The sequence below is a fragment of the Eubalaena glacialis genome, chromosome 8 (genome assembly GCF_028564815.1).
Source record: "Eubalaena glacialis isolate mEubGla1 chromosome 8, mEubGla1.1.hap2.+ XY, whole genome shotgun sequence".
Taxonomy (NCBI): domain Eukaryota; kingdom Metazoa; phylum Chordata; class Mammalia; order Artiodactyla; family Balaenidae; genus Eubalaena; species Eubalaena glacialis.
In genome coordinates, this window is record NC_083723.1 from 17,235,628 (window position 1) to 17,249,899 (window position 14,272).

At 34.4% G+C, this 14,272-nt stretch overlaps 1 protein-coding gene across 1 annotated transcript in view; it reads left to right on the top strand.

Moving 5' to 3' along the window:
• The window catches only part of COG5 (component of oligomeric golgi complex 5), a 290,399-nt gene that overhangs the window by 161,224 nt on the left and 114,903 nt on the right, over positions 1–14,272 (top strand). Inside the window, exons 9-10 of the mRNA XM_061198423.1 lie at positions 3,742–3,854; positions 4,108–4,185. Of these exons, the coding sequence (XP_061054406.1) occupies positions 3,742–3,854; positions 4,108–4,185 (191 nt within the window). The remainder of the gene's footprint in view (positions 1–3,741; positions 3,855–4,107; positions 4,186–14,272) is intronic.

Below are 14,272 nucleotides of genomic sequence, written 5' to 3' on the forward strand. Positions count from 1 at the left end.
TTATAATGAATGACGTATTTCCATCATTATAATATCAAACAATATTTTCATGGCCCTAGAAATCCTCTAAGCTTTGCTTATTCATCTCCCCACTCCCAGCCCTGTCAACCACTGATCTTTTTATTGTCTCCATAGTTTTACCTTTTTCAGAATGTTATATAGTTGGAATTCTACATCATGTAGCCTTTGCAGATTGGCTTCTTTCCCTTAGTAATAAGCATTTAAGTTTCCTCCATTTCTTTTCATGGCTTGATAGCTCTTTTTTTTTTAGTACTGAATAATATTCCACTGTATGGATGTACTACAGTTTATCCATCCACCTAGTGAAACATCCTGGTTGCTTTTAAGTTTCGGCAATTATGAACAAAAGCTGCTGTAAACATCTTTGTGCAGGTTTTTGTGTGGACATAAGTTTTCAGCTCCTTGGGGTAAATACCAAAGAGCACAATTGCTGCATTGTATGGTAAGAGTATGCTTAGTATTGTAGGAAACCACCAAACTGTCTTCCAGAGTAGCTTTACCATTTTGTGTTCATGCCATCAGTGAATGAGGGTTTCTCTTGCTCCCTATCCTCACCAGCATTTGGTGTTATCACTGTTCCAGATTTTGGCCGCCTAATGGATATGTAATGGTATCTCAGTGTTGTTTTAATTTGCATTTCCTTGATGCTGTATGATATGGATCATCTTCTCATATGCTTATTTGCCATCTGTACATCTTCTTTGGTGAGGGAGGTGTCTGTTAAGGTATTTGGCCCATTTTTTAATTGGGTGGGTTTCTTACTGTTGTAAGAATTTTTATTTTGGGTAGCAGTTTTTTCAGATGTGTCTTTTGCAAATATCTTTTTTTCCAAGTCTAAGGATTGTCTTCTAATTCTCTTGATTATTTGTCTCTCCCAGAATAGAAGTTTTTAATTTTAATGAAGTCCAGCTTATCAGTTACTTCTTTCATAGAACATATCTTTGGTATTGTATCTAAAAAGTCATTGCCATACCCAAAGTCATCTGGGTCTTCTCCTTTGTTATCTCCTATGAGTGTTACAGTTTTGCATTTTACTTTTAGGTCTGTGACCATTTTGAGTTAATTTTGGTGAAGTATGTGAGGTCTATGTCTAGATTCATTTTTTTGCGTGTGGTTATCGAGTTATTCCAACATGATTTGCTGAAGATTCTACCTTTGCCGAATTTATTGCCTTTGCTCCTTTTTCAAAGATAATTTGACTATATTTATGTGGGTGTATTTCTGAGCTCACTATTCTGTTCCATTTATCTATTTGTCTTTTTTGCTAATACCACATTGTCTTGTTTACTGTAGCTTTATAGAATGTCTTGAAGTTGGCTAGTCAGTCTTCCAACTTTGTTCTTTTTCTTCAATATTGTGTTGGCTCTTCTGGTTCTTTTGCCTCTCGATATAAACTTTAGAATCCGTTTGTTGATATCCAAAAAATAACTTTCTAGAATTTGGATTTGGATTGCATTGAATCTATAGATCTAATTGGGAAGAACTGACATCTTGACAATATTGATTCTTCCATCGATGAACATGGACTATTTCTCTATATATTTAGTTCCTCTTTGATTTTGTTCATCAGAGTTCTGTAGCTTTCCTCATAAAGATTTTGTACCTATTTTGTTAGATTTATTTATACCTAAGTATTTCATTTGGCCGGTGGGTAACATACATGGTATTTTGTTATCAAATTCAAATTCTACTTGTTCATTGTTGGTATATAGGAAAGCAATTGACTTATGTTCATTAACCTGGTATCTTACAACCTTGCTATAATCACTGATTAATTCCAGGACTTTTTTGGTTGGTTCTTTCAGATTTTCTACACAGATGATCGTATCATCTGCAAACAAAGACAGTTTTATGTCTTACTTCCCAGTATACACCTTTCTTTCCTTTTCTTGCCTTATTGCATTAGCAAGGACTTCCAGTATAATGTTGAAAAGTGGTGGTGAAAGGGGACATTCTTGCCTTGTACCTGATCTTGATGGGAACATTTCTCATCATTAAATATGATGTTAGCTGCAGGCTTCTTATAGATAGTCTTTATTAAGTTGAGAAAATTCCCTTTATACTTAGTTTATTGAGAGTTTTTACCATTAATGGCTGTTGAATTCTGTCAACTGTGATCAAATGTACTAATGTGATTTTTCTTTTTTTAGTCTGTTGATGTGATGGATTATGTAAACTGTTTTTTTTTTAAAATTTATTTATTTTATTTTATTTTTGGCTGTGTTGGGTCTTCGTTGCTGCACACGGGCTTTCTCTAGTTGTGGTGAGCAGGGGCTACTCTTTTTTGTGGTGCGCGGACTTCTCACTGCGGTGGCTTCTCTTTGTTTCGGAGCATGGGCTCTAGGTGCGTGGGCTTCAGTAGTCATGGCACGAGGGCTCAGTAGTTGTGGTTCGCGGGCTCTAGAGCGCAGGCTCAGTATTTGTGGCGCACATGCTTAGTTGCTCTGCGACATGTGGGATCTTCCTGGACCAGGGCTCAAACCTGTGTCCCCTGCATTGGCAGGCTGATTCTTAACTACTGCACCACCAGGGAAGCCCTGTAAACTGGTTTTTGAATGTTGAACCAGGCTTACATACCTGGGCTAAATCCCATTTGATTATGGTGTAAAATTATTTTTATACATTTTTAGATTTTATTTGCTAATATTTTGTTGAGGCTTTTTACATCTATGTTCATGAGGTAGTGGTCTCTAGTTTTATTTCCTTGTAATATCTTTAATCTAGAATAACATTTCACCATCTTGTTATTTCCTTCAACTTCCGGAATGCTTCTTTCCTCAAACTTTGAATGCTTCTTTTGCTCTCTGGCCCAGTATGCACCAGGTTCACCTTCTATTTTTACCGCTCCAGGTATGGAATCACTTTTTTCTTCAGTAAGCCTTGGTTTCTTTTATTGGGGAATGGTGCATAGAGATTGAAATTTGGATATCAGGCATGCTCATTTCTATTAAGGAGTTGTCGTCTCTCTGTCCTTTAGTGAATAGAATTGGCAAATACCTCCAATCCCCGTTACACATTTGTATCTTTGTTCTGTTTATAGTGAGAACCTTCATTTGCGCCATTCTAAAATAGACTTAGTTTCAATATTACTATCAAGCAACACATCTATTAAGTAAAGTACAGTATTTCTTTGCGATTCTTTTTGCCCCTAAAATATATCTTACTAAAGTCAGGATGCTGTAATTAAAAATTACTTGAATTAATTATTTTCCTGTGTGTGGTGGTTGTATTATTAATTTGAAGTAACATTAGTTTTATGTGTTTCTGTATTTGTTTGTATTTAGTTTTAGAGTTTGCTTTTTTCATTCTTTTAAAATTTAAATTTATTTTGAAACATCAGTATATAAGACGTTTGTATGGTCCACAGAGACTCACCGCTTCTATCCCTGTTCCTTTTACCTGATACTACCTCCCACCTCTTCAACTCCCCCTTCTAGGAGACCTTTCTTATTAATTCCTGTTTTCTGTATTATCCTTCCTGGGTGTGTGTGTGTGTGTGTGTGTGTGTGTGTGTGTGTGTGTGTGTGTGTGATCGTATTTTCCTTTCTTAAACACAAAAGGTTAAGATTCTTTTTTATGTCATTTATAAGAAATTATAATTTCTTCAAAAAGGAACTTCTCATCTTTTAGCCTGTATGTGCTTTTCATAATAACATATCAGTACATTTTATTAGATTTGGAAATTTTTATTTTTCATGTTTTTCTGTTGCTCATAAACAGGGGCACCTGGACGATCTACCATGCCAGCCCCAGGAAACACTGCAGCGTTTCGTGCTTCCCTTTGGACCAATATGGAGAAACTTGTGGATCATATTTTTACTGTTTGTGGCCAGGTAAATATTTGAGAGAGTGAAAATAACATTAATTATGGGTTAATTCCTGGTTATTCTAAATTGTGTGACCTTGGGCAGGTTTCTTAAAATCTCTGAGAGTTCCAAATACCTACATTAGCTAATTATAATATATGTAAGGGCTCTAGCAAAACGTCTTTTCCCTTCCCTTTCTGTTTCTAATGCCTATGCTTAATACTTGTTTCATTTGAAAATACTCAGTTATATACATTCTCCCTCTCTTCCCCCTTTTTAGGTACAACATCTGCAAAAAATATTAGCCAAGAAGAGAGACCCTGTCTCTCACATTTGTTTCATTGAAGAAATAGTTAAGGTATGTTTAAATGAAAGTATTTTTATCTCTTTATGAAAGAATGCAGGAAGATAATGAGCCAGCATTATTTGTGTTCCTGTCTGACAGAGAGGCTACATGTCAGAGAGCTAAAGGGAAGTATGTTTCTTGACAACCACAAATTTTCTTTGCATGTTTGTTTATTGAGTAGATGCTAGCTAATACTATTTATAGAATAATTTCTCAAATGCATATAGTAATTTCCCTTTTTTTTTTTTTTTTTTTTTTTTTTATGAATTGACATCCTTTTTTTTATTTATTTATTTATTTATTTTTGGCTGTGTTGGGTCTTCGTTTCTGTGCGAGGGCTTTCTCTAGTTGCGGCGAGCGGGGGCCACTCTTCATCGCGGTGCGCGGGCCTCTCACTGTCGTGGCCTCTCCCGCTGCGGGGCACAGGCTCTAGACGCGCAGGCTCAGTAGTTGTGGCTCACGGGCCTAGTTGCTCCGCGGCATGTGGGATCCTCCCAGACCAGGGCTCGAACCCATGTCCCCTGCATTGGCAGGCAGATTCTCAACCACTGCGCCACCAGGGGAGCCCTCCCATTTTTTAATAATATAAATGATTTATTGTAGAAGTGTTTTAAAGTCCCGATAGAGAATAAGATAAAATTTATTTATTTATTTATTTTTGCTGTGTTGGGTCTTCGTTTCTGTGTGAGGGCTTTCTCTAGTTGCGGCGAGCGGGGGCCACTCTTCATCGCGGTGCGCGGGCCTCTCACTATCGCGGCCTCTCTTGTTGCGGAGCACAGGCTCCAGACGCGCAGGCTCAGTAATTGTGGCTCGCGGGCTTAGTTGCTCCGCGGCATGTGGGATCCTCCCAGACCAGGGCTCAAACCTGTGTCCCCTGCATTGGCAGGCAGATTCTCAACCACTGCGCCACCAGGGGAGCCCTCCCATTTTTTAATAATATAAATGATTTATTGTAGAAGTGTTTTAAAGTCCCGATAGAGAATAAGATAAAAATTTTTGGTATATAAGAGATTTAATTAGTGGTTGTTATAATGCCTTATAAAGTCTTCTCCGAAGATGGTACAATCCATTCAGTTGTTAATTTTTCCTATAAAGCACATTAATGTATTATTTTTTCATATTCTAAAGTCTCCCTTCTGTCATCTACCAATCTACTGGCCTCGTGGGCCACAAGAATTCCTTCCATGCATAAAAATCCCTGACTCTACATTTTATTCATTCATTTTGATATGTTTTTGATAGTGATGAGTGGAATAACTAGAAATTCTGTTCATTAAATCTTAACACCTAGTGCTCCAACGAAAAAGATTCTCTAAGTTTCTATCATCGTGGTGTAGATAGTTTACTTTGTAGTTCAGAATTTTAAATATTTTATTTCCTGTGTTGGGGATCTCCAAAACCACCCCCAAGTTTGGTGATTTGCTAGGAGGATTCATAGCACTCAGTACATAGTCCTGCTTGTGGCTGTGATATATTATAGTAACAGTATATAAACCAAGTCAGACAGAGAAAGACAAATACTGTGGAATCTAAAAAACAAATGAACAAACGTAACAAAATAGAAATTAAGTTATAGATACAGAGAACAAGCAGGTGGTTGCCAGAGGGGAGCCCGGAAGGGGAAATTGGATGAAGGCAGTCAGAAGGTGCAAACTTCCAGTTACAAGATAAATAAGTACTAGGGATGTAATGTGTAGCACGATGAATATAATTAATTAATATAATTAAGACGGCTGTATGTTATATATGAAAGTTGTTGTGATATTGCTGCATTGGGCAAAGTTTCTACGTAAAAACTCACGTATCAATTCTTGTCAACAATCAGTTATTATACTGGATGAACACTGGGCCAGATTTTAAATGCATGTGAATTATTTCTAACTAAAAAGGATTATGAGGAATAGGGTATATGCTTTCATTGTATTCATCCTTTTCATTTACTTAAAAATATTTCTTATTTAATTAAAATAAAGCCAGTGAAGATTGATCTTCCAAATATTCTTCTTACGTTTTTTAAGACAGTAGTCATACACAATACACACATACATATTTACATTTATTATAAATTTTAATGTAACTTTACAGTTTAGTTGATGTTTTTTCTTGTAAGGTGATATTTATGAATAAAAATTTAGTCCCTCTTGGGATTCAGTGTACTCATCTATATTCAAAATAGATCAATCTTCTTTGGAAAGTCCAAAATAACTCATGACCCTACAATTTTGGGAACTCTAGGACAAAAGAGAAGTAAAAATACTCTAAGGAAAATATGTCATCAATTACAAAGATAGCACATAAAATTTACTATATTTGCTATAATTTCTTTAGTCTTTTCCTTCGTCATAAAGCTGTAAACAGGTATTTTTGCTAATTATATAACTACAATGTAAGAATATTATTTAGTTAAAATAATTATCAGTGGCAGTAGAACCTTTATAAAAAGTATAGGATTTTTAGAATGATTTGAGGCCCAAATAATAATCCTTAAAATCTTCATAAAATTTTAAACTTGAGTAGGTGATGGTATACATCTTGGGTCATTGAAGAGCAGTTTCTGAACCAAGATCTCTAAATCATTTTGTAATCTGTTTTTGAGGAAAATGTTATAAAGAGAATGTTCTTACACTACTAGATTTTTTTTGCAGCTTCAAGATTTTTAAGGATATATCCTGGTATTGAAAGTTCTTTCTAATTTAGTGGTTTAGCCTTTTAAACCTCTGAATATATTTTTTTAAAAATCAAAACAGTGTAAGTAATTCAAGATGAAATGATTTAGAATTTATGTCATATGCTTTCTACAATATCTATTTAGAAATTAATGCTTTTTTCCTAGGAAGATAATTTCTAGCAAATAATATTTTTTTAGATTGCAATCTACCAGAACAGATTTTTAAAATTTATGTATTAAATTTTTATAAGTTGTAGTCCACATTTTGAAATTCACTGAAAGCTAAATTAATAGATATTTTCTCTTTGGTTTATAATTTAAATACAAATGAAATTACACTATTAATTTCATGTCAAGTAGGAAAATTAAGAATTAATTTTCCAGGTTTCTTTGCTTTTAAACCACTTGATTCTAATGCTTCTGTAATTAACTATAAAGTGTGATGGAATTTCCATGTTTGACTTCTTGCCAACTTGTTTCTTTTCTACAAACAAAACAAAACTGTACTTTGCATTTTCCTCTGTTAAATAATTTTTGTAATTTATTATTCTTTTGTTGTAGTTCAATACCTGTAGATTTCTTTAAAAATTAATGATTTTTATTTTTTAGAACAGCTTTAGGTGTGCAAAAAAATTGAGCAGAAAATACGTCTGATACTTGCTAGGTTATCATAACATCTCTTGTGCATTATACAAAACTTATAAATGTACTACACAGCGAGCTAATCCTAATGTAAACTATGGACTTTAATTATTAATAATATATCAGTCATGGTTCATCAGTTGTAACAAATGCACCACACCAATGCAAGATGCATAATGCATTATGCAAATACATAATTTCCTGCGTCCACCATTTATAGTATCATGCAAAAGAGGTTCAGTAGTTTTACTTCCTTAAAAATCCTCTATGCTCCACCAGTTCATCCTTCCCCCACTTAATCTCCTTAACCCCTGGCGACCAATGATCTTTTTACTATCTTCAGAGTTTTGTCTTTTTCAGAATATCATATAATTGGAATCATACAGTAGGTTGCCTTTTCATACTGGTTTCTCTCACTTAGTAATATGCATTTAAGGTTTCTTCGTGTCTTCATTGCTTCATTGCTCATTTTTTTAATCACTGAATGATACTTTACTCTGTGGATATACCTAGTTTGTCTACCCATTCACCTATTGAAGGACGTGTTGTTGCTTCCATTTTTTGGCAATTATGATTTAAATTGTTACAAACATTCATGCGCAGATTTTTGTGTGGATATAGATTTTCAGCTCATTTGAGTAAATACCGAGGTATGTGATTGCTGTATCTTATAGTTAGACTATGTTTAGCTTTATAAGAAGCCACCAAACTGTCTTCCAGCATGGCTGTATTATTTTGCATTCTCATTAGCAAAGAAACAAAGTTCCTGTTGTTCCACATCCTTGTCAGCATTTGATATTGTCAGTGTTTTGGATTTTAACTATTCTCATAGGTATGTAGTGGTATCTCATTGATTTAATTTATATTTCCTTATGGATTTTTTAAAAAAAATTATATTTATGGGAGAAACTTGATTAGTTAAGTTTCTAAGACTTTATCTGTAGGCAAATGAACTGCCTTGCCATGCTCATTATTTAAAATTTATCTGTTACAGTCAATCCAAGTGCTTAAAATATCTTAAAATATTCTAAAGTAATTTTTATAGGTTCAAGTATAGTTTTTTTTAGCATTTGGACAGCCAAATAGTTTCAAGGTTACATTTCTGAATACCTGTTCAAGTAGTGTTAAAGGCAGGATAGTACAGTGATTAAGAGCTGGGTCCTTGGGCCCTGGTATCAGACAGAGCTAAGATTTCCTACATTGATTATGCAACCTTGGATAGGTCCTATAATCTTTAAGACCATCAGATATCAAATGGAGGTGGTAATATTACCTATAGAGCTGAGGTTTTCTGAAGGAAAATTAGATAATGTAGACTTAATTCAGAGATTGGCTCAATAATTTGCTATCATGATTATTATTTCAGTCTTTTTTTTTAAACTTTGAAACTTTTATTTAGGGGTCATAAAGTTACCATGTGCATGGTAATAAAGAGCCTTACTGTGTGAGAAGGTCAGTTTTTTTTTTTCACAGTTCTAATAACATGATATGCATGTATATTCATGCTGAGAATTAGAAATTTAAGAAACCATGCTTCCTTAAATAAGACAGTATCAAGGATTTACTATGAATGTGTCATGATTATATGTCTCACTTTACTGAAGAATCATGGGTTTATGATCTAACATTTGGTAATTCTATAGTCATAAAAACAACAAGGATGGTTTTCCTTCATTCTGTTCTGTGAGGTTTTGTGAGAATTGTTAAATCATTTATATTCTTTTAGTAGGCAAAAAAATGAGTTTACTTTAAAAACGTTTAGTTTTGAGGTTAATATTGCCAAATCTGCCTTGCTGTTTGTTAAGATATCTGATTTCAGATGATAGAACTGTACATATTAGTATTCAGAGTCTAATCTTAGGTATGTACAAGAGGAGAAAAAAATCCTACATGTTGATAGTTTCTGGAACGCTTTATTATATCAGGAGGTTTTGTAGTAGATGTTTATCATGTTATAAAGAATACATCATAGTGTAAAGAGGGCATAAATGGGTTGAGTATAAAATAAAACTGGGCCAATTATATCAAGTATAATAAATCTTAAGAATACAGTGATAATGTAAAGCCTTTTGAAAACTTTTCCTTAATTAAGATAACTAATGCTGCTTCTGCTTAATTTAATAAACGTTCTGGCTAACTTGTAAAATTAGCCTGTTATTTTCAGTTCATACTATAAATTTGCAGACACCTTTATACCTATCATATTAATTCTTTATGGCGTTTAAATTTGGGATATACTTCTTTCCCCTTTTTATATTGTATTTCCAAAGATTACTTGAATGGATAAATCTTCTCATTTTAAATTAGATTTCTAGACCGTTTATTAGACATCAAAAATTCAATTTTAGTATCTTTTAAAACCTGTTAAAAGTTCTAGTATCACTATATAATCATCAATACTATATGTAACACTTTGAAAGTGAGTGTAGCAAATTATTGACAAGTTATTCAGGATCCATACGGTGGAAAACAGGTTGTAGATTCTCATCTGCAGAATTAAGCCAGTTTAGCTATATGTGGGAGTGTAGATATGATACTTTCATTTTCTAAGCCAGCATTTTTTATCATTGAACAGAATCTTGTAATTGTGTGTAGGATGCATTAAGCTATATTTGGAATGTGTTCAGCATTTTGCGCAGCTATAGTACTAACGAGGAGTTTAACTATGAAAAAGAATGTTTTCTTTTGCCCTTTTAGATGTATCAGATGATTTGATTATAGCATTTAAGATTCAGAAAAAAATTGTAGGACACCCAAATAAGGAATCTTTTTAATATTATGAGAAAAATGTTTAACTCATTTATCAGTGGCATCGCAATTTGATTAAAAAAATCAAGTGGCAATTAGTCAGTTACATGTCTAAGGTATTATCAATAAATACTCTTATCTATAAAGGTTAGAAGATTTTTGCTTTACTAGCATGGGGACCAGTTATTTTTAAGGGCTCTCTCCCTGCAGTAAAACAAATTTTAGATAAGTTAGAAAAGCATAATTTTTTTTTAAATTTATTTTTGGCTGCGCTGGGTCTTTGTTGCTGCGCACGGGCTTTCTCTAGTTGCAGCGAGCGGGGGCTACTCTTTGTTGCGGTGCGCAGCCTTCTCCTTGCGGTGGCTTCTCTTGTTGCGGAGCACGGGCTTTAGTAGTTGTGGCATGCGGGCTCAGTAGGTGTGGCTTGTGGGCTCTAGAGCGCAGGCTCAGTAGTTGTGGCACACGGGCTTCGTTGCTCCATGGCATGTGGGATCTTCCCAGACCAGGGCTCAAACCCGTGTCCCCTGCATTGTCAGGCGGATTCTTAACCACTGCGCCACCAGGGAAGCCCCAAGAAAAGCATAATTTGTAATGCACTGTTGGCCCTGCAAAAAGTAAGAGAATCTCTGAGGGGCATATGCATATACAGATATACATAAGCAGATAAAGTAGTTGAAACTGTAGTGGAGATTTGTGAGCTCTAAGTCATTGCAAAAGCTAGAGTTGCCCTGCAGTCAAATGTCCATGTCAATGATGGGATCAGTCCACTAGGCTCTAGCAAGGTGGAAGAATGAACCTGATAGTCTTGCATTAAGCTGAGCCCTGAGACTGCGGCAGACATGGTCCTTGGTTGGTAACAGTACCTACTCTCACAAACAAATGCAGATCCCCTGAAGAGGAAAGCATATCTAGTTTCAGCTATCAGGATTCTCCACATGTTAAGGTCAGCCAACTATGAGCTCACAGTTAAAAATCACCAGTGCTATAAATAAACTAGAAGCTATGATTGAGAGTCAGCAGGAAAAATAAACACAATTCAAAAAGGTTTTAGACTCCGACAGAACTTCTGAAGGACACTATGGACTTCAGATGTTAGAATTAACTGACAAAGAATCTAGAATACCTGTATATGTTGTAGAAATAAAGAATGGAATAAAAAATGAGAAATAAGTGACTTAAGAAATGATCAAGTAGGTCTAAAGAAGAACCAAATAGAACATTTAGAAATTAAAAATTAAATCATTGAAATAAAAAATTCAGCAGATAGGTGAAACAGATGTTACGTAAAACCAGAAAATGAATTAGCCTGGCAGTTAGAATTGATGATGTTATCTAGAACGCAGCATACAGACAAGAGTATGGAACAAATGAGAGGCTGAAAATTATGGAGGATTGAATGAGGCTTTAGTATGAGGCTAATTGGAAAAGGAAAGTGAGCAAACTAAAAAAGAAAAACCACATGATCATCTCAATACATGCAGAAAAAGTATTTGACAGAATCCAACATCCATTTCTGATAAGAATTCTCAGCAGACTAGGAATAGAACTTTCTCAACCTGATAAAAGGCATTTAGGAGCAATGACCAGGTAAAATCGTATACAATGGTGAATACTGAATGTTTCTCCCTTAAAATTTGGGAGAGGACAAGGATTCTTTATGCTCTCACTACGTCTGTTGAGCATTTTCCTAGCTAGTGCAATGAACAAGAAGAAGAAATAAAAGGCTTCCAGTTTGGAAATGAAAAAGTAAAATGGTCTTTATATACAAATGATAAGATTATCTATGTTAAAAACTCAATGGAATCTACAAAAAGGCTACTAGAGCTCATAAGTGATATGTTGCAAGATTACAGAATACAAGGTCAATATACAAAAATCAGTTGTACTTCTATATATTAACAATGTACTATTGAGAATTGAAATTTAATAATTCCATATATAGTAACATCAAAGAATATGAAATCTTAGGAGTAAATGTGTTAGAAGATGAATATCTGGAAGCTGAAAACGCTAAATATTGCTGAGAGAAATTAAAGAAGACCTAAGGAAATAGAGATGCCTTATTTATGTGTTGATAGATTTGCTGTTGTTAAGATGTCCCTTCTTCCTAAATTGACCTATAATCCTAACAGGTGTTTTGGAGTGACTGACAAGCTGATTCTAAAATTCAAACAGAAATACAAAGGACTTGGGGTACCCAACACAACTTGGAAAAGGAAAAGCGAAATTGGAGGGCTAACAATACCTGATTTCAAGACTTAACTACCATATTCAAGAAAATGTGGAATTGGCATAAAGTTAGAGACATAGATCATTGATGCAGAATAGAGGGTCCAAAAATACACTGACACATATGTGGAAAATTGATTTTCAAAAAAAATTACAAAGGCATTTCTATCTTGACGCAGTAGTCTTTTTAACAGGTAATACTGAAACATTTGGATATCCAGATGTAAAGCCTAAAATTCTAAAACTTATAGAAGAAAACAGAACAAAACTTTGTGACTTAGGGGTAGAAAAAGATTTCTTAGATGCAACACCAAAAGCTCTATCCATAAATGAAAAAAATTGATATTTTGGACTTACTCAAAATTAAGAATTTATGTTCTGCAAAATACTCCATTAAGAGAATACAAGATAAGGAATAAACTGGAAGAAAATATTTGCAAATCACATATCTAATAAAGGGCTTATGTTTAAAGAACTCTCAGAATTCAATAAGAAAACAAAAAAAGCCAGCTTAAAAAAATAGACCAAAGATTTGAATAGACACTTTAGAGATAGATGTCAATTAAGCACATATCTAAAATTTAAAAGACCTGACCATACCAAGTGTTGGTGGGAATATGGAGCAACTGGAACTCTCATATACTGCTGAAGGGAAGTGTAAAATTGTACAACCACTTTGGAAAACAGTTTGGCTGTTTCTTAAAGAGTTAAACATACATATATTATATGACCTAGCAATATACCCCTAGTTATTAATCCAAGAGAAATGAAAGAATATATCCATACAAAGACTTGTATACAAATGTCCATAGAGCTGTCTTCTCCCTGTGTCTTCACACCATCTTCCTTCTGTATGTGTCTGTGTTTCAGATTTCTTTTTCTTATAAGGACCTTCTAATGACCCCATTTTAATTTAATTACTTCTTTAAAGACCTATCTCAAAATATGGTCACATTTTCAAGTATGGGGGGTTAGGACTTCAACATATGAATTTTGTCGGGACAAAACTCAGCCTATAACAGTAATTTACATTGATGCCAGTGAAAATGGAGAGAATTGCAGTGATTTGAGAATTATTCAGGAGATAAAACTGACAAATCTTAGTGATGGATTAAAAGTGGTGAGATGGAGAAGAAGGTATCAAGGATGATATCATTGGTTCAGGTTTGACAGGGTTCTGGTAGATAGTAGTAACTTCATTTGAGAGCATAAACCGAAGAGCACATTTAGGAGGGAAGATAAGCTCTGTATTCAGGTGCTCATGGGACGTCCAAGTGAAGATGTCAGTTAGGCAATTTAATATGGGAGTCTGGAGCTCAGAAGAGAGGCCTCTACTAGAGACATAAATTTGGGCGATATCAGCTCATATTGGCAATCAAAGCCATGGTAATGGGTAAGACCGGCTATAGAGAGAAAAGAAACCTACCTTGAAAATGCAACCTATAAAACTCATGTAGAACTCTGGTTTCCAAAGTGTGTATACATTTTGACATGGAAGAAGATAGTTATAATTTCTGCCTGTCCTTTTTACAAGTTTTATCCTTTAAACTATTTTCGTACATTTTATATTGCACTTATTTTATTAATACAGTGGTATTTGTATATAATTTTAAACAAATAAGTAAACATATATTAGAATGTATAGTTAAAAATATTTACATTCAGTGAGTTTGGGAAACATTGTAACAGAGGAGGCCACAAGGAGTATTTCAAGAGGAGAATGAAACCAAAGAGAATATGGTGAGGGAAGCCAGGGGAAAAGTTTGAAGGAGATTGTGGTTCATACTAAATCTAATTTGAGTGACAGTCTAT